This window comes from Lynx canadensis, chromosome B2 (genome assembly GCF_007474595.2).
Source record: "Lynx canadensis isolate LIC74 chromosome B2, mLynCan4.pri.v2, whole genome shotgun sequence".
NCBI lineage: Eukaryota > Metazoa > Chordata > Mammalia > Carnivora > Felidae > Lynx > Lynx canadensis.
This window is the reverse complement of record NC_044307.1, coordinates 25,602,850-25,627,954: the sequence shown is the minus strand read 5'-3', so window position 1 is coordinate 25,627,954 and position 25,105 is coordinate 25,602,850. Positions and strand designations below refer to the sequence as shown.

At 41.5% G+C, this 25,105-nt stretch overlaps 1 protein-coding gene across 2 annotated transcripts; it reads left to right on the top strand.

Moving 5' to 3' along the window:
* WRNIP1 (WRN helicase interacting protein 1) lies at positions 1 to 24,815 on the top strand. 2 transcript variants are annotated; one of them, XM_030314959.1, is made up of 7 exons: positions 10 to 1,153; positions 3,331 to 3,522; positions 4,762 to 5,003; positions 18,116 to 18,345; positions 22,565 to 22,720; positions 23,417 to 23,496; positions 24,078 to 24,815. In XM_030314959.1, the coding sequence occupies exons 1-7, from the start codon at positions 338 to 340 to the stop codon at positions 24,351 to 24,353; spliced, it is 1,992 nt and encodes a 663-aa protein (XP_030170819.1). In that variant the 5' UTR covers positions 10 to 337; the 3' UTR covers positions 24,354 to 24,815. The 2 variants fall into 2 exon arrangements, with proteins under 2 accessions (XP_030170820.1, XP_030170819.1); XM_030314960.1 differs by lacking the exon at positions 23,417 to 23,496 and having other exon boundaries at positions 1 to 1,153; positions 24,078 to 24,226.
* Positions 24,816 to 25,105: the final 290 nt, after the last annotated feature.

Here is a 25,105-nt window from a genome sequence, read left to right as displayed (position 1 = left end):
GCAATACGATGCCAGCGGCGGCTTGGTTGAACTGCCGCGGACTACACTTCCCGACGCGCCGCGCGAGACGTTTCCAGCGGCGGCTGAGGTAAACGGCTGCGGACTACTCTTCCCGACGCGCCGCGCGAGATACCGCCGGCGGCCGGCCGAGGGCGGGCCGACGCGGGAAGCTCCGGACGTGAGGCATGAGCGGCGCCCTCCCTCGGCCCGCGCGCGTTCTGCTACCTCCCCGAGCGAGGGTCGCGCGGCGCGGGGCCTAGCGGCGGGCATCTCAAGCCCTCGGCGTGAGCAGGGGCTGCTGCGACCGCGCCGGGAGCCGGCGAGGGCGGCGGCCACCATGGAGGTGAGCGGGCCGGAAGACGACCCCTTCCTGTCGCAGCTGCACCAGGTGCAGTGTCCCGTGTGCCAGCAGATGATGCCCGCCGCGCACATCAACTCGCACCTGGACCGCTGTCTGCTGCTCAACCCCGCCGGGCACGCGGAGCCCACGGCCGGGCCACACCGCGCCGGGGAGCGGGCCAAGGGGCTCTCGCCGCCCAGCGCCAAGAGGCGGCGGCTCTCCGAGAGCTCGGCTCTGAAGCAGCCGGCCACCCCGACGGCGGCCGAGAGCAGCGAGGGCGAGGGCGAGGAGGGCGACGACGGAGGCGAGACCGAGAGCCGGGAGAGCTACGACGCGCCGCCCACGCCCAGCGGCGCCCGCCTCATCCCCGACTTCCCGGTGGCCCGCTCCAGCAGTCCCGGGAGGAAGGGCTCGGGAAAGAGGCCGGCGGCAGCGGCCGCCGCGGCGGGCAGCGCATCTCCGCGGAGCTGGGACGAGGCGGAGGCGCAGGAGGAGGAAGAGGCGGTGGGCGATGGCGACGGGGACGCCGATGCGGACGGCGAGGACGACCCGGGCCACTGGGATGCCGACGCCTCCGACGCCGCTGCCTTCGGGGCCAGCGGTGGGGGCCGCCCGCACGCCCGGTCGCTGGCGGCCGAGGAGATTCGGCAGATGCTGGAGGGCAAGCCGCTGGCCGACAAGATGCGTCCCGACACGCTGCAGGACTACATCGGGCAGAGCAGAGCCGTGGGGCAGGAGACCCTGCTCCGGTCCCTCCTGGAGACAAACGAAATCCCCTCTCTTATCCTGTGGGGACCGCCGGGCTGCGGCAAGGTGAGTGCCGCCTTGACTGAAGGGTTCCGAGTATTGATCTCTACGGGGTCGGGCGTGCATCTAACGGTCAGAGAGCCCTGGCAGAGGCCGTCCCCGAAGAATCCGCCCGTCCACCCTGGATATTGAGATTGAGGCCTGAGTGCAGGGCCTCAGGTACCATCTGAGCCCGGGCAGTGCCTGGCCCACAGGTGGAATCAGTGATGGGTGTAGAAAAGACACACCCCGCCAGATTTGTAAGACACGTTTTCTGGTCATTTTCAAAATGAAGATGTCTGAATTCATAGGTTTACAAAAATATTTGGACTCTTAGATTTGATCTTTGTGTTCCAACGTGCGCCCCCACCCTCCCATTAATGACCCAGTTCTCAAGGAAAGGACATGTTATAAATTGCAGAACATTTGTATATTCTATTTGTAGGTATATGGGTTCAGCTTTGGGGTGGGGGTGGGGAATCAAAATTTGTTTTTGTTTGTTTCAGTTGTGTTTCCTTCCCCTCCCTGTAGCTGTTGGTTTATTTTAACTGATTTTTTTTTATCTTTGAGAATCTATTTATTTAACAAGACTAATAGAAAACTCTTTTCCTTTTGCAAATTGTTTTGACCTAGCATTTCCATAACTCTCCTCATAATGCCTTCTACTTTAGAGAAGAAACATCAATGCATTTGATGTCCATCTTGTTAGGAACTAGCACATGTCCAGAGGAAGGCAGTTAGGATACTGGGGTCTGTAAGACATGTCATTAGAAGAATACTTAAGAAACAGTGGCAGAGTTAAGCAAGGTAGAGAAGGCTAAGAGGTGTTTAAATACTTTTTTCTATCCACAGAAAGAGAGAGGAGGATGAGCACCAGTGAGTGAAAGGCAAAATTCAGGATCAGAGTGTAAAGAGGCTCTCAATAGCTTTGTGACTCAGACTCCTTAGTTAGTATACAAGGGCTTTAATGATTTTTTTCCCAGTTTTTCTTTCCAGCTTCATCTGCATCTTAATCACACCTTCCTTTGCTCCAGTTCCTAGAATGCATCTTGCTCATTTTGTGTTTTCTTCACACTGATACTTTCCCTTTGGCCAGGAATAAATCAGGTCTATCCCAGATAATATTTTACCATGGTGGTAGATTTAGTAGTTACCCCATTTAGGAGACTGAGCAGGAGTATTATTAGTAGTTGTTCATGAACTCTGCATAAGATCATGAGCATGGCTAATCAGCTGTTGGTGAACCAGATGGCAAGAAAAACTCCCTAGGAAAATGAGTAGGGTGAACTAATAGAAGATGCCAGGCAAGAGATGTAATGGGCTGCTCAGTGTAGTGATTGGTGATCAAGCACAAGCCTAGGCTTATGTGGTATGGGAGCCTATAGGCTGGGGTTTGATGAAGAAGCAGCCACAGTATCTAATGGTACCATACAAATTTTAGAAAATAAAGTGCCACCTTTCCATTCATTCAGGACCAAATTTGTTCTTCTCTTTAAACATAGTTTTTCTTTATTCCTATTCTTACTATTATACTTTACTGCTAACAATAATAATGATGTTAATAACAGCGTGTGCACATAAGCACATTTATGGGGCACCTGGTTAAGTGACAGTCACTGATCTCGCCATCATTTTCTCATGACTGCTAACATGATCCGAGTGCTATTGTTTCATCTACTTCCAAAGTAGACATTCAGAGGTGGCAACTTGCAGTGCTCTTAAATGCTAGGGGATTGTCATTGGTCTTACAGTGCAAAGGCACATTCCTTTTCTAGGCTTCACTGATAAGTTTCCAGTTGTAGAATTGATTGATTCTGTGGTTCTGACTCACATTTCTACACCTAGTCCTTCAGCAATAATGCTTTCTTGGCTGGAAGAGGTCACAGCTGTCACTCAGGCTCTGCTAAATCAAGACAGCCACCCTTTATGGGGATTCCAAAGATCTTAGAGTCCCCAAAAATGGAATCAAACAGGGTTAGGTGTAAAGGAGAAAAGGTCAGGATTAGCCTAAGTTTTAGCTACTTTCCTGGGTTTTTTTTAACATTTTTTTTTAATTTTTAAAATTGTGGTATGGTATTTTGGATTGTATCTTTGCTGCTGAGCATTCTTAAGAGTTCAAGTTGCTTGGTAAATAGTGCTGATGCTGCTTGTGTTAGTACCCATGGGTGTCTGATCAGCTTTCCAAACTCTGTCATATTTTCTAGACCACTCTGGCTCACATCATAGCCAACAACAGCAAGAAACATAGCATAAGATTTGTGACATTGTCTGCAACAAATGCCAAGACAAATGATGTGCGAGATGTCATAAAACAAGCTCAAAATGAAAAGAGCTTTTTCAAAAGGAAAACCATCCTTTTTATTGATGAGATTCATCGGTTCAATAAATCTCAGCAGGTATATTAACTTCTTTCTACGTTTTGGTCATTATGAACATAAACTATGTGAGGTCACTTTGAAAAGCGTAAAAAACGCAAATGATAAGGACTGTTGTTATTGTTAATTTTCTGTCTATAGAGAGGTTTAGACTATCAGTCCATCTCCTTTGAGCCTGTTTCCCCACTTCGTCTTATTGGGTTTTTTGTGTTTTTTTTGATGACAAGAAAATGCTTTCTCTATATGATAAATGAAAGTATTAGTATGGCCCTGAGCTATACATATCAGAAAAGCAGCTTGGGAATCAAGTTTATCGTTTTTACAGATTTTGAATCTAAATATTAGGAGTCATAGTAAGCAGTTTACCTTGATTGTAAGATCATTATTTCAACATTTTTAAACTTCTCTCCTACACAGTGTTACTTTTTCATTTTCAAAATTAAAGAGTGTTTTCTGTGACCTCAGGTTCTCAGCAGGGTAAATGTTACAAGATCTAATCATTACTATTATTTAAATGGCTTTCTGAAATAAAAGTACAAGGACAATTTATTTTTATAAACAAAGCCAAGCCATTTTTGCATTCTTTCTAAATAAGCATTAACTTTTTTTCAAGTATACTTCTTTCTTTGATTTATTGCAGCTTTTTAATCAGAGAAAGAAATATTTTACAAAACCCTACTAAGCTTTTGTTCCTGATCTGAATCTCTTTTTAAGTGGACCCTTCAGAGTTCTGACAGGATGTTATTGCTCTAGGTTTCATTAGACCATTGACTCATCTTAGTATTTCTTCCCTGTAAGGCAACATCCAGTGTTTATATAGTCACCAATATGTATTTACCAGCTTTGTTAGGAAGAATAACTATTATGATTGAGTACTCACAAAGGAAGAAAGTTTTAGAAATCCTAATGTTTTTGTGTTTTATTAGACTTCTACAAATAAATAGCTGCTATATTTAAGCTATCTGGCAGGATAGAAGATACTTTTCTAAGTAAAAAAAATCATTTACGTCGAAACTACATTAGAATTCTACTTTGGGCTGTTAGTGTACCAGCAAATGGCCAGGCTTAGACATTCATATTCTAAAAGATGTGTTTTCAGCTTAAAAAGCCTGAGTTGCACTCTCCCAACAGTGCATCCATATCCAATGAATATAAAGCTGTTCCAGAATTCAAAATTAGAAGGAAAGAATAACCAACTTACATAGGATTCTGCAGGTTGTTGACTGGAATCAATTTCTTCTGTTTTCCTCCCATGATTAGGACACTTTCCTTCCTCACGTGGAATGTGGGACGATCACTCTGATTGGGGCAACCACGGAAAACCCTTCCTTCCAGGTCAATGCTGCTCTCCTAAGTCGCTGTCGGGTTATTGTTCTTGAGAAGCTTCCTGTAGAGGCAATGGTGACTATTCTAATGCGAGCAATCAACTCCCTGGGAATCCACGTCCTAGACTCCAGTCGTCCTACTGACCCTCTGAGCCACAGCAGCAATAGCAGTTCAGAGTAAGTTGACTGTGGGCAGTATCTTGGGGGCATACACCTCCCAGAGAATCCCCTGGCAGAGGGCCAGAAACGGCTGGATGGCAGTAAGGAGAGGGTGGGGACAAAGAAGAAATGTTGATCTAGTAATGAAAACAGAAGTAGAGGGAAGTGGTCAATTATACCAACAAGTGTATCTTTGCAAGCACTTCTTTTAAGATGGATTTTATAGCCCTATACAGGGTGCATCTAATTTTTCAAGCTTTAACATCATTTTGCCTGTTGTTTTAGTTTTTGGGTATTTGCTTTTGTGCTTAAGGATTTTGTTCTTTTCTAACACTTTTTTTAAAAAGGCTTGGAAGACTATGAGAAGGCTTATTAATTATTTTCTTTCATGAAATAGACCTACAGATCTTTCGAGATTTGTATTCAGATTCCAATTTCTTTTTTCCTGCACTTCTCTTTTAGAAATACTAAGTAAAAATTAATGTGTTATCAAACATTTTTAAAATTTTTTTAGAATTATTTTTGCACACTTTAAAAGTCAAACTCAATTCTATGAAAGTAAAGAAATTTTAACTGAAAATAATACATTAAAAGCTCTCTCTTCCTTTTGGCAATCTATTCCTGTATCATGAGTGCCACATGAGTTCATTAATACATAGAGTATATATGGTGTATAATCAATTAGATTACTTGGGTCAGAGGTTTTCTTTATACTCAAATATATTCTTCAGATGTCATTTATTCATGTGTCAACTGAAATAACACAGTGGAACATAATCTGGTCTGATGAGAGACTAATGCCTGCCTCTTCATGCTCTGGACCCCACAGCTGCTGGTGCCTGCCCTGAGGCCAAGTTCTGGAGCCACTCTTCTGTGAGGATTAAAGTACAAGACATAGTTTTAGATTCAGGGTTTAGGTTTCAAAAGTCTCTCCCGGTGTGTTTGGCCTCTCCCATTTGCCTCTGTCTCTTGGAGGAGGAATTATGCTGTGCCTCATGAAAGCCTTGAAATATGGCCAAGGCCCCCAGGCACAAAAAGTCACATCATTTTAGGGTGGAATTGTGATGGCATAGCCATCAAAATTATGGCTAAAAAGACATATGGAACCTGCTAGTGTCAGTTAATGTACTCACATCTAGTATAGCTTTCCTTTAAACAACATTTTTACTATAAAAATACATATAACCAAGTGATAAACATGATAAGAAAGGGGGGGAAATATCCCAACATATTTCTGTGTATTTTTTTTCTGTGTACTGATTATCGTAATATATCTACAACTTTATATCCTGCATTTTTATTAACTTAGGGTAATTTTATTGATTTCGTTCAGGTCATGATTTCATGGAATTGTTGTTCAGATACCCTCAGGCTTTTTTCTCCAATCACTGCCATGCCATAATTAGGTGAAATGAGAAGGACAGTGGAAGAACCATGGAGCTCATTTTAAAAAGGGTTTTTGCATCTTAACAGGATCTCTGAGTCATTTGCATGCACATTAAAATTTGAGAGGATCAAGTGAAAGAATTAAGATTTCTCTTATTGAAACTGGGAGCCTGATACAAAAGTGAGCCAGTGATCCTTAATCTGCTAAAATTGAATTTCAGTCAGAGAAAACCTACCATGTCTAATAGGTTGTTTACTTTTTCTACTATCCCTCATTTGAAATTGATGCTAATTATTACTTATTTTCATTCACTTGTTTATTTTGTTATTCCCATCCCTCCCCTTCCTGGGGAGGGCTAAGAAGATAAGAATTTGTCCTTCTTATTCAGATTCCCAGCACAGTGTCTAGTGTATATGTGTTTAATAAATGCTTTGTCAATGAGTAAATTCTGACTTTCGATATGAGAGAAGTAGTTTAATTTTGATTTTGGAGTGTGTAGCATAAGGGTTGATTGCTCCATTGCTCAGGTATCAAGAACCTTTTTCTTTAATATTATTGTCTAAGCAAACAGTGAAATCAAAGTTTATTAAACTTGAATAATTGGTCTACTTGTTAGCAATTCTGACAGGAAAGTTAAGTTGGGAAATGGCATAGGCCACAGAGAGAACTCTTGTAAATGACTTCCTAACAGAAGCACCTGACCACCCCAGTTGCTGTGGAGAATTAAAAATGGATTTTATTTTCTTTCAATTTTAGGTAAAATTAAACTTTCACATCTATTGACTGGTTTCAAATATATATACATTCTTGTGGGTGTAAGTTAAATTTGGTTACACTAATCCAGCTGGAAGGATAGGAAAGACTTTTAACCCCAATTACTTTCTCTGGGAAGCCATGAGTGCATTTGTAGTCTTATATTTTGGTGTCCTAGTTTACAGAGAAGTCTAGACTGTTTCAGGTTGTAGATGAGATGAGCTGAGCAGGTACTGGTCTGAAAATGAATCAAGCTGATGCTTACCACCATTCTTGATTTTTCTTGAGGAATTGTGAATTCTTATGTAGTATATACATTTGTACATGACATATTCCCATTAGAGTGAGATAAAGGGTTCTTTTTAAGCTTTTCCCTCTGTGTTTATTTATTTAACATAAATTGAAGGCCCTGCATATGCTAGGCCTTGGCTGAGTATTGAAAAGCGCATTCCTGTGCCTTTAAAAAGCTTAGTGTGTGATAAGGAAATAGAAGAGTAAATTGGCTTCCCGGGGACATATGATTGCAATATGACCAAGGAGCAGTGGGGGATAGAGAAGACGCATCTAGAATATGTGAAATCAAATATTTCACCTGCTGGATGAGGGAGATGCTGAGTTAAAATTCGGAGGGTAAGCAGAACTTAACTAGATGAAATGGAAAGCTCATTTTGGCAAGGGGATACAGCATGTGAAAGGCAAGGTGGTAATAAATAGTATGATCCATTCATTATGGCTGAGTAGAAGAGTAGATGTGAGGAAGTGATGGTCAGTGAAGCCAGAGAGGGAGGCAGAGCCAGATTATGAAAGACTTGTGCTCTAAAAGTAAGGTGAGTGATGTGGAGAGCTATGGGAAACCAAAGAAAGTTTTTGAGCAAGAGAGTAAGTGACATGCTCAGCTCTGTATTTTAGGAAGAGGAGTATAGCATTGGAGAGGATGGGATGAATGGAGTCAAGTCCCATCTTCCCCACCCCTCACCAGGCAGCAGGAAAACCAGTTAGGAAGCTATTGTAGTGATGCCGAAGACAAATGACAAATGCAGGTGACTTGAACAACAAAGCCAGGATCTGCTCTGAAAAATTGCAAAATCAGGTCTGTAGGCTTGGGTGTGAGGAGGGAGGAAAAAGGAGTGTCCAAGATGACTTTGATACCCAGTGACTGGGCAAGTAGCTGTATGCTTGAAAAGAAAGATACAAGGAGATGTGGAGTTCAGTTTAGGACTTGTTCAGTTTGTGGGGCCTCTGGATGATTCATATGGAAAGGTTTTCTAGGCAGTTAGATAAAGAAGTCAGGAGAGCAGTAGAGATGTTTGAGCCCAGAGATTTGGGAGCCACCGGCATTTCAGGGATCGTATATCCCATGTGTTTGAATAGGAGAGCTAAAGAGGGCCAGGAAATAAGGGCAGTGAGTTGAGGACTTACCAGCATTTATTTTGTAAGAGAGGAGACAAAGTCCAGAAAGATAGAAAAACCATAAGGATGCTTCAGCAAGGAGGGAGTACTCAACATTATGGAACCACTTAGGATTAGGTTGGGTTGCATATAACAGGGAAAAGAATCAAATTAACTGGCATAACCAAGATAGAACTTTCCTTTTCATCTAAGAGTCTGAAGATAGACAAGTGTAAAAAATGCAGTTGCTAGTCAGCCTCATGGCATCCTCAGGGACCTGGGCCCTTATCTTTCTGCTCTACCACCTTTAGCACATGACTTCAACCTCATGCCCCAAGGAGCTCTAGCTATCATACCTGCATTCCAGGCAACGAGATGGAAGAAAGGCATCTTCCCTATACTCTCCCATGTTTACCACCTCACAGCTTTAGTGAAACATCTGCAAAATAGTACTCTATTCAATTGTGAGTTGATTGTGAAGAGAAAGATAGAGATAAGTTGGTAAGTTATGTTGAATTATCTGTACCATGACTCTTTTGGTTTGTATGGGTAATCAGTAGTGTTCATGTATTTTGCTAAGCATTTTGGTCACATGGTACAAACAGTGAAGCATGTTATCTGTGCACTGGGTTAATTTTGGAGACCAGGAGAAAAAAAAAAAATCCATGGTCTATTATCCATTGAGCTTGTAATGCTGGAAATGAGGAAGTGAACTAGTGTTTAGTCACTCCAAGAACTTGCAGCTTTGAAGGATTATAGATTCCACATAATAGGACACATGCATATCCAAAAACCCCCTAAAGAATCCGTTGTTTGTGGGCCAGATAACATGCATTCATTTCTGGATATGAAGAGAGAGAAGTGAGGAGCCATGATTGCCTTGTCACTAACTAGGCAGAGTTCCAACAGTTGGTTGGAAGAGTTAACATGGCTCTGTCCTTCTGACGTGAGGGTGCTGTGGCTTAACTCAGACTGGGGCTTTTCTCTGATCACAAAGAGGAGGACCAAGACAAAACAGCTGTAGGATCATTTGGTTTGTTTTTATTAATATTATTATTAATATTATTACCTGCCTTTCAAAAATAACCTTTTCTAACACTGAATGGAAAGAAAGGTAGTGGAACACTAGAATAGGAAGTACCAATCAGGAGTTACAGGTTTAGTTAGAGTGGATTTTAACAACTCTCCTTAAAAATAATTTGATACAAAGAAAGAAAGGTACATTAGCATACATTATAAAAATTACAACAAAAATAATGGCAACCAGAAACATCAATCAGTTAACAGACCTTGTATCTGTTTCCTGTTCCTGCCATCACAAATTTTGGATATCCCCTGCCTTTTGAAAGTTCACATTACACCACTTCACATTCACAAAAGACCTACATTAATACCTATTGTCATTAAAGGAAGAAATTTGAAGAGGATCTTCACTCTTCCCCCAAAAAAAGGCAAAAAGCAAAAACAGCATTCAACACTTGTTTTACAGTGAGTCATAGAGACAATGCCCACCTAGCAGGGAGAGTGGCGCCACCAGGCCCCTTCCCCGGCAGCTACACTCAGCATCTCGGCATCCTGCCACTATAGTTTTGGATTATGTCTGTGAGCATGTGCTTTATCTCAGTCTGTTTTGTACATCTGTTGGTAAGATGTTTCCTAAGATACCAGAAAAGCTTACGAGAGGTCACTTTTTGGGTTTGAGAACACTAAAAAATTTTCATTATAAATTAATGGTAATTGCCTCTTCAATGCCATTTTGCCTTGTGAAAGGTTTCAAGGGTGAAACCTTTTGGGTGGGGGGAAAACCTGTACCACAAACTGGGTGGCCTACAACAATATTTTTATTGTTTTATTCTCTCACAGTTATAAAGACTCTGAAATCCAGCTGTTGGCAGGCCACATTCCCTCTGAAGGCTCTAGGATAGTCTTTCCTTCTAGCTTCTGGTGGTTCCTGGCATTCCTTGGCTTGTGGCAGGATCAATCCAGTATCTGCCTCCATCTTCACATGGCAGTCTTTGTCCCTCTGCCTTCTCTTTTATTGTCTCCTGTGAGGACATTTGCGATTTAGGGCCCATACTAAATCCAGGATGATCTCATCTTGAAATCCTTAATATAGTTAAATTCACAGGTTCAGGGATTAGGATTTAGGCACATCTTTGGAGGCCACTATTCACCTCACTATTCCCTAGCAGGTGTAAGGTATAATGTAATAAGGAAAAATGTGTGCCTCCATGGGATTAAACACAAAGGGGATTTATGTCTGTGAAGTTTAGGTTCTCTCTTTTTGAAGAAAGTAGTTTTGTTTTGTCTTATTTTTAGTCTTGTTATCCTGGAAGCAGCAGAGTTGACTCTGCCTTGAAGATTTGCAATTCTAGAGAGAATGCTACTGACTAGGCTAGTTAAAATGATTCTTACAAGAAAAATGGCTGTTTATTGAATGTTCATGATGTTAGGCACTGCCCTAAGATTTTATGTCTTATTTAATTCTCTTTGATGTAGGTATTGTTATCTCCTTTTATTAGGTGAGGAAACTGAGGCACATTGCTTGAATGCAATGGAGCCAGCTTCTGAAGGCATGTTTCTAACTACAGTCATCCTTCAAGACATAATTTGAGTTTGGTTCCAGAGCACTGCAGTTAAGCTAGTGAGATGAATTTTTGGCTCTCCATTGAATACAAAAGTTATGTTTATACTACTCTAGAGTGAGTTAAATGTGTAACAGCATTATGTCTAAAAAAACAACATACCTACCTTAATTTAAAAATTATTGCTGAAAAATGTTGTCCATCATTTGAACTTTCAGCAAGTCTTAATCTTTTTGCTGGTGGAAGGTTTTCCTTGATGTTGATGGCTGATAACTGATCAGGGTGGTGGTTGCTTAAGGTGGGGTTACTGTGGCAATTTAGTAAAATAAAACAACAATGAAGTTTGTTTCATTTGCATCAATTGACTCTTCCTTTCACAAACAGTTTCTCTGTAGCTTGTGATGTGTTTGATAGCATTTTACCCACAGTAGAACTTCTGAAATTGGAGTCCATCCTCTCAAACTTGTCACTGCTTTACCAACAAAATTATCTAATATTCTAAATCTGTCATTTCAACAGTCTTCGCAGCATCATCAGCAGGAGTAGGTGCCATCTCAGGAAACTATTTTCTTTGCTCATCTGTAGGAAGCAGTTCCTCAACCATTCAAGTTTTGTCATCAGATGGCAGCAATTCAGTCACATCTTCAGGTTCTACTTCTAGTTCTAGTTCTCTGGCTGTTTCTACACCATCTGCAATTCCTTCCCCCTCTGTAGTCCTGAACCCCTCAAAGTCATCTGTGAGAACTGGAATCAGCTTTTTCCAAACTCCTGCTCATGTTGATATTTTGACCCATTCCCATGAATCACAAATGTTCTTAAGGACATGTGGAATGGTGAATCCTTTCCCGAAAGTTTTCAGTTGACTCTGCCTGATCCATCGGACGAATCACTATGGCAGTTCTAGCCTTACAAAATATTTTCTGAATAATAAGACTTAAAAAGTTGAAATGACTCCTTGATCCATTAGTCACAGAGTGGGTGTCGTGTTAGTGGGCATGAAAACAACATTCTTCTCCTTGTACATCTCCATTAGAGCTTTAGGATGACTAGGTACAGTGTCAACGAGCAAGAATATTTTGAAAGGAACCCATTTTTTCTGAGCAGTATGTCTCCACAGTGAGCTTAAAATATTCAGTAAGCCATGTTGTCAGTAGATGTGCTGTCATCTAGGCTTTGTTGTTCCGTGTATAAAGCACAAGCAGACTAGATTTAGTATAATTCTTAAGGGCCTAGGATTTTCAGAATAATAAATGAACATTGGCTTCAACTTCAAGTCAGCAGCAGCATTAGCCCCTACCAGGAGAGTCATACTGTCCTTTTAGGCTTTGAAGGCAGGCTTTGGCTTCTCCTCTCTAGCTATGAAAGTCCCTAGATAGCATCTTCTAATAGAAGACTGTTTTGTCTACATTGAAAATCTGTTATTTAGTGCAGCCACCTTCATTAGTTAGGTCTTTTGGATAACTTGCTACAGTTTTTACATCAGCACTTGTTACTTCACCCTGAACTTATGAAGATGGCTTCTTGCCTTAAACCTCATGAATCAACCTCCACTAGCTTCAGACTTTTCTCCTGCAACTTCCTTACCTCTCTTAGCTGTCACAGAACTGAAGAGAGGGTCTGGCTCTATTAATTTCCTTCAAGAACTTCTCCTTTGAGTTGATAATTTGGCTAACTCTTTAGGGTAAGAGGCCTAGCTTTTGGCCTGTCTTGGCTTTCAACATGTCTTCCTCACTAAGCTCAATCATTTCTAGTTTTTAAAGTGAGAGACATGCAACTCTTCCTTTCAGCTGAACACTGAAAGGCTACTATAGGGTTATTAATTGGCCTGATTTCAGTATTGTTGTGTCTCAGGGAATAGGGCATCCTGAGGACGAGAGATACAGGAATGGCTGGTAGGTGGAGCAGTCAGAACTCAAATATTTATCAGCCAATAAATTCTCTGTCTTATGTGGGTGTGGTTTGTGGCACCCCAAAACAATTATAGAGTAGTAACATCAGAGATCACTAATCATATAGATAACAAATAATAATGAAAAAGTTTTAATATTGCAAGGATTATCAAAATCTGACCTAGAGACATGAAGTGAGCAATTGCTGTTGGAAAATGACACCAATAGATTTACTCCATGTAGGCTGGCCACAGACCTTCCAATTTGTTAAAAAAAAAAAAAAGTGTAGAGTCTGTGAAGTGCAGTCAGAAGCACTGTAAGGGAAATGTGCCTGTACTCAGTTTAGAAGGGATCTAGGAGCAAGTGAAGCGAGTTACTTTCACTTAGTACCAGGTTAAAATGCTACTGGTGAGGGGCACCTGGGTGACTCAGTCAGTTAAGCATTTGACTTCGGCTCAGGTATGATCCCTTGGTTCGTGAGTTCGAGCCCCGCATCAGTCTCTGTGCTGACAGCTCAGAGCCTGGAGCCTGCTTCAGATTCTCTCTCTCTCTCTCTCTCTCTCTCTCTCTCTCAGTCTCTCTGCCCCTCCTCTGCTCATGCTCTCTCACTCTCAAGAATAAACATTAAGAACAATTTTTTTAATGCTACTGGTGAGTATTAACATTCTAATCTTTCTCTGTGTTCCTTTGTATGAGAACAACACTTTTAATTTGTAAAGGATTAGGAAAAAAAGATTCTCATCTAAAACTTAGCAGTAGTGCCCTTTTTTTAAAAAATTTTTTCTTGTTTGTTTATTTTTGAGAGGAAGAGAGCACAGGCTGAGCTGTCAGCACAGACCCTGACGTGGGGCTTAAACTCACGAGCCATGACATTATGACCTGAACCAAAGTCGGATGTTTACCGGACTGAGCCACCCAGGCACCCCAGCAGTAGTGCCTTTTAACCAGATCTATACACTGCATTTATCAGGAATACATTTTGAAAATATAATTGACCCCTGAACAACATGAGTTGGAACTACGTGGGTCCACTTATACACAGATTTCTTACAGTAGAGTACTGTAAGTGGATTTTCTAAATAACCTTTCTCTAGCTTTATTGTAACAATACAGTATGTAATAAGGATGACATAAAATATGTGTTAATTGACTTTTTGTTATTGGTAAGGCTTCTGTCAACAGTAAACTATAGGTAGTTATGTTTTGGGAGAGTCCAAAGTTTTATGCAAATGTTTTTTGTGTTGGGGGTCATTGCCCCCTAACCCCCACATTGTTGAAGGATCAGCTGTTCCTGTGCCCCAGGGATGGGGGGGGGGGTCTGTCCCTGGAGATTTTAGAATCACTAAATCTGTGGTTAGATACATACATCTGTATTTTAGGATAGTTCTCTGTAATCTGATGGACATCCCTGGTTGAGGACCACTGTTAGGCAATTGTTACCCTGACCATGGAATGTTCCCTTTTCTTTAGTGAAAGATTCACAGAGTATTGTTTTATAACTTAGGGAGAGAGTTTAACTGAACCATACATATTTTTTTTTGTTCTGCCATGAAATAACAGGTACATTTTCACTTATTTCACTCCTCCTCCAACTTAAACATCCCACCATCTAAAAAGAATTCTCCAAATCTCAGTATCAACCACCAGGGAAACAGTGTACAGAAAGATTCAGGCCCTTGGAGAAAAAAGGAAAGGAGGAAGTTGTCTTTGCAGCTTGCTTCCCATTCCTGCTAAGACCAAAGTATTTTTCTTCATTTAGAGAAATGAGGCTAAATCTTTTATTTCTACATCTGTAAACTGGAAATATCTTTTCCAATGCACTTATTTTAACCATTTTTTAAATTATGGAACAGTGTTTTACAATATAATTTATTATCTATTTCTTAGGAGGATACTGTGAAAGTTCAGACACTCTATCCCCAAAGTAGATTTTGCCTTATTTAATTCCGTTCTAACTTGGAAAGTTACTTCCAAATGGAAAACATTTTATAGGTTTATGCTTAAATTTTAAAATAACATCTTTGGACTAGGAGCATTCTTTCAAGATAATTTGTACAATAGTTACTATCTGCTAAGGAGTTTTGCAAATCTCAGTATAAATATTCCTTATTTCATTGTTCTTGGCATGAGCACTCTCATGTGTTCCCTCTTCTAAGATCACAAGATATTTTAACACATTTTATTACTCTTCAGAACCAAGGTAGTGTAAATTGGGGTTCAAGATATATTGGAGGATAGATAGAACTTTTTGAACATCTGTACAGTGTTCTTAATGGCAAATTTCCATTAGGTAATTTGCTTGTGTGACCATTGTGAGTGCCTTCAGCAGTCGCCTTTTATTACTTGAACAGAGTTGCTGACAGATTCATTTGTGTTTAAAAATACTCATCATTTTGGACAGGGGTGAAATTTGGAATGTGGAACATACCAAGGGGGAGAAAGAATGGAGCAGTGGGAGCCTGGGTGAAAGCTCTCAGCTCTGGTTTTACTGTAGTAGCTCTCTCACTCCCTGTGATGCCAAACGTAATTTAAAAGGATACCAATAGAATAACTCGGACTTTAAATAAGAGTTTAAAAATTAAAGGAAGGATCCTATTTTCTAACCACATAAAATACCCATTTAAAGGCCCATTTACATTATGCTGTTTATATATCTATGGAGCAGTTTGCTAGTTGGCTTCTTTCATAATTAATAAGGCCTGCTTGCTGACTGTATGAGGACCAATGGAAATGGGGCAGGATAGTCAATGCTGGGGTATATAAGGACACCCATCTTTTTTCTGTCCCCAAAGCACTTCATGCCACTAAATATATGTAGTGGACAAATTCATAGCAAGAGGATATGTACCAAAATACTAATATTAAGGTAGGTAGGTAGGCAGTAGGTAACTTTCATTCCTTTCTCTCTTTTTCAAGTTTTATGTACTATACATTTTGTAAAAAAAAAAAATATTCAGAGTTCTGAATAGCTTGTTTTTCAAAATATTATATAATTGTTAAAGATGCAAACTATAGTATGATCTCAGTTTTGTTTTAAAATTTAGATACAAAGTTGATGGTTGCATGGGTAGATGGATCATAAAGGAAATTCAGCATAATACCTAGTAGCTATTATCTCTAGGTGGCGCAGAAAAGGGTTTTGTTGTTGTTTTAATGTTTTTTCATATGTTACAATTTTTAAAAAATAAACATTTCACTTTGAGATTGTGGGAAGAAATTGAAATTAGTCCATTCATTGTGCAGATATTGAATGTCTATTCTCCATCAAGCACTAGGGATGTAAGAAAAGAATAAAACATAATTCCTGTCCTTGAGGCCTCAACATTTAGTGGAGATAGATGACAAATGTGATCAACAAATGGCCCAACTCCATTGGACTGATGGCTCAGTCAGTTAGGATTGATTAGGGCTCCTGCTTTACTCTTTTTCCTTCCTGTAAATGATCTTGTGGGCTCTTTGTTGCTAGGAAGCTTTCCAAAGAGGTAGAAGGCTTTGCTTTTGTTAGTTCTGAGGCTGAAATTAGATGTTCAGGCAATTTTGTTGCCTCTACCCCCTCCCCCCAATACACACACATGTGTGCACACACACAAAGACAATGTGCTGTAACCAGGCCCCAGGAGTGCCCTTCCCTCTACCACACTCACTCTGTTAGTCCCTCCTAACACATTTTCTTTAGTATGTGTTGTCTGTCGTTTTCTTCCAGACCATCTAGAATCTGCTAAACAGTGTATGTTTGAGAAATGCTTCCTTGGCTTTACAAAGTGCCAGTGATGTGGGCCTTGTGTATGTTTTGAGTATCTGTCTGGTGAGGAAAGGAGGAGGTTGGATTTCTAAACTGTAACCATGACTCTGGGGCCCAGGCAGCTAGCTGTCAGGAGTCTGATGAGAGAGTCATTTCATTATCAAGCTAAGACAAAACAGGTGCCTTATGTGTGGTGAGAGATGAGAAAGTGGAAGTCTTGGCTTTGATAAAGATGGGGTGAGATGAGGCAGTCTTTAAGATGTTAGAAACATCTTTTAGTGAATGAAATGCAACTTGGTGTTATTCAAGCTATTCAACTACTTGGTGTTATTCAAGTAGTAGGTGATGGGTGTATGATAAGGAATTATGCATGGGCCTTCATAGACAAGCTGGGTCCCCTTTCATGGACTGAACCCCCCTCCCCACCATCCCTCCTTGACCCAGCCCAGTAGGTGCCTGTGCACGGTTTTCCAAGTAGCTGATTTGGACAGTCCTAATCAGCTTATTAATTACTAGAGACATTTTCAGCTGAAAGTTGGCAGTGACATGGGGGAGCTGTAACTTTGAAAAATTATTTTTTGTTTTGCAAATGTGCAGCTAACAGCTATCCAAGAATTAGGACCCTTCTAGGTAACTAAATATGTGAGATATTTTGTCTAACTAGAAATAGAAAAGTTTACTGAATTAGACTTGACAATAAATCCTAATTAGACCTGTATGCAGGTCCACATTTAGAAATGTGATGGTAGGTGCCTGACCTAAGGTCTTACAGCCAAGTTCTGTCAGAGTCTTCTGTTAGATACCCAGGCTAGTGACCTCTCTGCTACTCTGTGTAGGCTTTATGTAATTAATACCTAACCTCTTGGAAGCACGCCCCAGGCCAGAATCCCAGAGGCCTGCTTCTAGTGCCTGTGTCCAAAGTAGCTGGGAACCTGATGTGTTTGTAAAATGAGGGAATTGAACTGCATGATTTGATGCTGGCCCTGCCCTGTTTGGAAAGTGATCTGAGCACACCTGTCTCGTCAGGTTGGGGACTGTGTTTGAAGTATGTTTTCTGTACACTATAGTGAAGTCCTAGTGTTCCTGTGTTTTTCACTTTTCTGTAGGATAGAACCAGAGAGACCACATATCTTTCCATGTCTCTGTCATACATGGCTTATATGTGTGTGCTTACACAGTAAAATAATCATGACTCAAGGTCAGTTCTCCGTCTAGGTATGCTTAACATTGTTGACAACATGAGTTAGGGAGAGAGGGCAGAAGCCTTGAACCTAACGAAGGTAGCTTTTTAGTGGCCTTGCTAAGACACAGCAGTTCTGTAAGAAGTACTACAGAATAAGTGCAGAACATGAAAGTGGTAGTAACTAACCATGCTTGTGTTGCAGGCCATCCGTGTTCATAGAGGATAAAGCAGTAGACACTCTGGCTTATCTTAGCGATGGGGATGCCCGAGCTGGATTGAACGGACTGCAGCTGGCAGTGCTGGCCAGGTTAAGCTCTAGGAAGATGTTTTGTAAGAAGAGTGGGCAAACCTATTCTCCTAGTAGAGTTCTGATCACTGAAAATGATGTGAAGGAAGGCCTCCAACAATCTCATATTTTATATGACCGAGCAGGTAAGTAACCGAAATGTGAAAAGAGGGAAACTTTAATGAAATAAGTTGTGTCCATATACTCACATCCCAGGCTTCTGACTTTCAGCTGAGTTCAAAACATGAACTTGATTCTCAGTTGGATCTCCATATTGGTAATTGAATTAAACCTCCAACTCAGAGCCTGATTTCAAAGACCTAGCTTCCTGACCTTTCTTGTGAGAGGCACAGAACAGAAGCTGTCCTGATAAGAATTGAGAGCTTTCATGTTTGAAATTGCAGGCTTCAAACTTTCCTTATAAGGTAGGTTGGTATTTTTCCATTACTCTCTGATATAGTGCCTTTTAGAATACCAAGTATTTTTGAAAGCCCCTACATTCACAGTTGATAGTAATTTTTGTGATCATTTATAATGGCAGTAAATAACAAGAGGACTTTTGCAATAAGTGACTTATTTCTATTAGTTTAATGAGAATTAAAATGGTTAATTTCTAGAGTCTCAACTAAAAATGAAGTTAAATGGATCTTGATGTGATGCTTTTAGTTTAATAGCTTTTTTAAAATACTAATTTTGCTGTGTACACTTTTCTGTTTTTATAGCACTGCATTTACAGTTACCAGATTTGAAAAAAGTATTAAATGTCATAAGCACAGCACAGTCATATCTTTTGGTAAAAGAAATGGATGGTGAAGATAGCATACAGTAGATTAGGCTGGACTCTGGGGCTTGTGTATTTGTGTGATTCTGGATAGAATCATATTGTAATAACTGGAATAATTTCCATACCTTTAAAAGCTATGCCAGAAAAAGAAGCTGAGAATTGAACATTCTAGATATCATGTAGGCAGTAGTACCTTGTCTAAAATATTTCCAAATGCTTTTTGATGATGGAGAATACTTCTTACTGGTTAGAGAAGGGAGGTGGAAGAGCTTAAATGACTTTTGGTTCCAGGCACTGCCTCCTGTTGAGTTGAACAGAAAACTGTGTGACTTTGGGGAAATGACAGAAGCTCTTCAGACTTAGTGTGCCTCAAGTGATTGGGGGTGGGGATGGGGGGTGCTAATAAGCACTATGGACATATTAGTAAGGACTCCTTAGAGGCATTTCACAAATAACCCTGTCTACTTTCTGATGTGAACGTGCCTCTTGGCAGGACCTCTCCTAGCAGAGCTCAGAGATCCCAGGTGGCCAGCTATCTGTGCTCCTGAATGTCATATGAATGCTTTCTAGTCTTGGAACTTTGCTTTACTTTTGACCAAATACAAGAATTGGGGACACGAACAAAAGTTTAAATTTTAAGAGGCAAAAATATTCTCACGTACTGGACTCTCCATTGTTGGTGTTCCAACAACAGGAGTTCTCTCCCTGCTTGTACATGTCCTAAAGGAGATTCTTCATTTTGACTGGATGGATTGGAACTATTTTTTCACATTTTATCAGACTGTCATTTAAAAACCAAAAAGCTACCATTAAACATAACATTAACTAGCATTGAATATTTAAGTATCTTGTACACATTGTCTTTTTTTTTTAATTCTCACAGTTACCATAGGAGGTAGTTATTATATTCCCCATTTTACAGATAACAAAGCTTGCCTTAGTTCACAAAACAAGCGGTAAAACTCATTCTTAACTCCAGGTGCCAGACTGGTTCCTAGGACTGTGTCCTTCCCCACTCCAGCCCCACCCTGAGGTCACCAGTTTCCCACTAGAGTACACTCACACAGTAACACACACTCACGTGAGTACACTCACACTCATACACACACAGTGGATGTCAGACATGTCATAGGGTTTCTACTTCTTAGGGCTCATATTCCATTCAAGGGAGCCATGCACAATGGGGACCACTTTCTCTGTGGCTCTTGTGCTGCCCCAGGAAGGACTGGGGACAGTAGGAGGCTGCCTGGGGTCGGGCCTTGAGAAACCACACATTCTACAAGTCAATCCTTAATGTGACCATCCCTCCCCTCCCCCCCACCTCCAGCATACTCCACTGTAGCGTAACATCACAACCATGGATCTGTAGACGCTCATACAGTTCATATCCTAGAGAATTGTTCTCTTCCAAGCTGTGTTCCATAAATAGGGATGATCGAAGCATTGCCCTGGAAACCTGCTAGCTTATACTCTTGGCCCTTTTTATAACTCTGGTGAGACAAAAATCCCCACCCCCACGATTTTAATTATTTCTTTTAATGTCATCTAGTGTATAGCTAGCTACTCACATGTAGGATCCAGTAACTAGCTCAGATATTTCTGCATCAGAGTAAAGAAACTTCCAAATGAGAACAAATTCTCTGCCTTGCATTAAGGTCAGGATTCTACATAAATAACTTGAAATTTTAGGTTAAAAAGTGGTATATGATAAAAGCAAAAATGAAAGCTAGCCTAGAGCGGTATCTAATGCTTACATGTTTCTGGAGTGCTTACTGCATACTAGGCATACATTAAGACTCAATCCTATGAACCACGTAATCTTCTAATCCCCACATTACAACTGAGAAGCCTGAGGTGTAGAGAGGATCAGTAACTTGCCCGTGGTCATGGCTAGTAAGTATGGCACTCAAACCCAGGCTGCCTGACTTTAGAGCTCATGCTCTTAACCGTATTTACCTTTCAGCGTTGACCTGCAGTAAAGGCATGAGAAAGTAATGTTTGTGTCAGGGAGATTCATTGCCGTCTTCTCATTTACATTTGACAGAAAGTGAAGCAGAAGTGGCTTCTTTCATCTCCCATATATCCATGAAACCGTCAGGTCTATGAATGAGGGGTGTGCCAGAACCTTTTGGAGTTCACCCAGAACATTCTCACAGCCAGTCTCCGTGACATTGTGACTTAGCTGAGGAAGCCGTGAGCTAGAGGACAACTCTGCTTGTCCACAGAAATCTGGTGGCTGAGCTGAAACCATTGATCTGCCTTCTTCCTGAACAGGAGGTGCTCAGGTCCCTGCAGTTAGCCTCTTGGGTCTTTCCTCCTTGACAGGCCAGCATCTTGTCCCATGAAAGCCATAAAGGCCAAGTATTGTCTTACCAGCATGGTCAGATGCTGGGACTTGTTCCCGGGGCTCAAATGCTATGCAGAGCAGGTCATGATCTCACTGTCCACATTGGTGCTTGCTTGGAAGGGCTAATACTAATAAGAATAACCCCCCTGCTCTCTCTCAGGAAGAGGCTGCCCTCTCCTCGAACATAAGAGATGATGGTCAGAAAATCGTGAAATGTGTGCAAATACAAATATTTAGATAAAATTTTCTCTTCTTAAATATGTTTTTTAAAACCACATTTCACTGATTTGTTTACGTGTGAATCCTGGGTGAAAAGTGGGAGGAGACCAAGTGATGAGGGCAAGGGACTACAGTGCTTTCCCGGTGAAAGCTGTCATTCCATGTGTCTGCCCTTCTGGGATCCTACCACATGGGTGTCCCAAACCAGATTTAAATGACCACAGCCTTCAGATACCAGAAAGGCAGCTGAAAAGGACACTGAGGGACAAAAGGGCTGTAACAGCTGTCCTTGCCACTTGACTCTCCATCCTAATGGCTACAACCAGACCCAGGGTCAGTTTTCCTCAAAATGACAGGGGGGCACATGGTAGAACTGGAACATCAGAATCCCTCTCCTTCCTCGCTTGGCTGTGGCAGTCCAGTGGGGCCCCGGAGAACCACCTCTCCTCGCCTGGTCTGTACTCCCTCGCCGCATGGACAGCACAGGTTCTGCGGCAGCCTCCTTCTCTGAGTGGACCAGGTTACCAGACAGCCCCACGGGCCATACGGGAACTGCATGGGTCTGCTCCATCCCCATGGCATTGCACCCTCCCGCCAAGCAGCTTGAGGATGGCTGTCAGATCTCACTCTCCCCAGGCTTTCCTGGGTCCCTCCTTATCCAGGCTTCCTTAAAATCAACCCAGTGAAGGGGCGCCTGGGTGGCTTGGTCGGTTAAGCGTCCGACTTCGGCTCAGGTCATGATCTTGCGGTCCGTGAGTTCGAGCCCCGCGTCGGGCTCTGTGCTGACAGCCCAGAGCCTGGAACCTGCTTCAGATTCTGTGTCTCCCTCTCTCTCTGCCCCTCCCCCATTCATGCTCTGTCTCTCTCTGTCTCAAAAATAAATAAACGTTAAAAAAATTAAAAAAAAAAAAATCAACCCAGTGAAGCAAACCTATGGCTCAGATGACCCTCCTGTGAGCTTTGTGTGTTCCCACTTCTGGCCCACAGTTGAGCAAGTACTTTTTGTGGTGTCTAGGAGAAGAGCATTACAACTGCATCTCTGCACTTCATAAGTCAATGAGGGGCTCAGACCAGAGTGCCTCCCTCTACTGGCTCGCACGCATGCTTGAAGGAGGAGAGGATCCGCTGTATGTGGCAAGGAGGCTTGTGAGGTTTGCCAGTGAGGACATAGGTGAGTGTTCTGGGAAGGACCCGGACCCTGGTGTTCACAAAGGATGGGGTTGCATGGTGTTGGGGGCAGGAATGCTGCTGCTTTTTGGCCTAAGAATTTCTTGGTATGATGTGGACAGGTAAGGAGAAGATAGAAGACAAGTGTGGACTCACTGGTTTATTTCTTGGCATTGAGTGTGTACTTTTGAGTATCTATGTTCCTAAAGTCATCAGTTTCCTCTTCAGTAGTGATTTTCCTAACATGAGTATTGAAATAAAATATTTTAAATGCTGTGCAGTCACGTGTTCAGGTTTTCAGTGGACACCTCCTGAAACAGAAATGGAAGGTTCTAGACACTAAAGAAAAAGATTAGAAAAGCTTTACTTTTCTTTGATGTTAGTAGATGTTTTGGTTTTCATGTGTCTGTCCTTGTGACTGTGTCTGCATGGCCTTTGCTCCTCATGTTTGTTGTATATACTTCCTTTTCCTACTAGATGTAGTTTTTATCCATGAGGAAACACTTTACCACTCAGTAAATATTTCTCGAATAAGCTAATGAGATCAGAGAAAAGTCTGTCCATTTTGCTAAATGGGATTTTTTGGTCAACAAAGTCCACAGGCAGTGGTGGTCTCTAGTCGCAGCAGCTCGCTGACTGGCCTGGGTGGGAGTGTGCACTGTGACTTAAACTTTCCTCTGTCTTTCTGTGTGTGTGACAGGTCTGGCAGACCCATCTGCGTTAACACAAGCAGTTGCTGCCTACCAAGGCTGTCATTTTATAGGCATGCCCGAATGTGAGGTAAAGTCATCAGCCAGTTCTTTGTAAATCAGTTCCTTTCTCTTGTGCTGTGTCCCTTTGTGGATTTGAACATCCATTCTACCGTCACCTTTAATGTGTGAGCCCACTGAGGAAGCTGCTTGGCTTTTTAACTCTCATTTTAGAAGCTTAGACACTAGAGAGAGAGGAGACCTTAGGTGTCAACAGCAGAAACTTTTTAGTAGTCCTGGTTTTGGAGGAAGTGCTCAGGCTTTCCTGGGGGCAGAAGTGTTGAAACAGCTGAACAGGAAGTTTCTGTAAGTTCACCCACAAACAGAGCAGCTTCATATTTATCTGTTTTCTACATTGGGGTTTTAACAACAAAAAAATCATTTAGTAGAAAGTTCTGTTTAACAAAAAAAAAGGATATCATTGGTCTAGTTCACCTCGCGCCTCCTGTAGGAATTTCTTCCCATCACAGGTGGTTATCTGGGCTGTAGGCAAAAAAGGGGGTAATAAAAGCATGGTGGGAATCTTTTCAGAGTTAACTAGAGATGTCATAAAATATCCCACAAGACAAACTTTCTGGCACCTTCATAATAAATGTTTCCTTCTTGCCGTAGGTGCTTCTGGCCCAGTGTGTAGTCTATTTTGCCAGAGCCCCAAAGTCCATTGAGGTGTACAGCGCGTACAACAACGTCAAAGCCTGCCTGCGAAACCACCAGGGGCCTCTGCCCCCCGTCCCACTGCACCTGAGGAACGCGCCCACCAGGCTGATGAAGGATTTGGGCTACGGCAAGGGCTACAAGTACAACCCCATGTACAGTGAGCCTGTGGATCAAGAGTACCTGCCAGAAGAATTGAGAGGAGTTGATTTCTTTAAGCAGAGGCGATGCTGACTCTTGTAGGCTTTGATGGCAGAAGGATGTGTCTGTTTTTTAGGGAGAGAAAGAGTAACTGGATTGTGAAGTTGGTTGCCTGGTGGAAGTTCAGAGAGACCAACATTTTGTGCCAGAAATGTCAGAGTTCTTAGGTGGAGGCACATGTACTTCAACTAAATGTGTAACATTGAAATTGTGTTCATTTGCACTCTGTGCAATGGTTATGCTTATGAAAATATCTGGCAGCTTTGTGCAATGAATTAATGTTATAAGGAATTATCTATTTTGTCATAGTATTTAAGTCATAATGTCATTTCAGAATTCAGTTCTGTAGGATTTTTTTCCTTTAAAAGATGTATATTCAGGGTAGTTTGAATTGGTAAAAAAAAAAAATGTAATTGTGATTTAATACTGCATAGTGTTTTGGGTATTTTTTTTATATGCAAAGGTCTTATGAGCCAATAAAACTATTTCAAAGTACTCTTCAATTCTTTCATGTCTTTGCCACCTGGGATCCTAGCTACCAACATCGGTTACCATCACATTTTGGTAGGTAAATACTGTGAAAGAAAAATTCCCAGAGGTGAGAAGTTTGAAAAGCTTAGTGAGAAATCAGTGTATCTTTTTGAAAATCAATTTTAATTTTTAAAGGAATACATAGAATTTTAAATGGCTTATAAAAGAATCCAGTAGTCTGTTCATGCCTCCAGTTTCTTCTTGCAGCTCCATGTTTATAAATGATACATTCCTGTTTTACTTTTGTGTTTCCT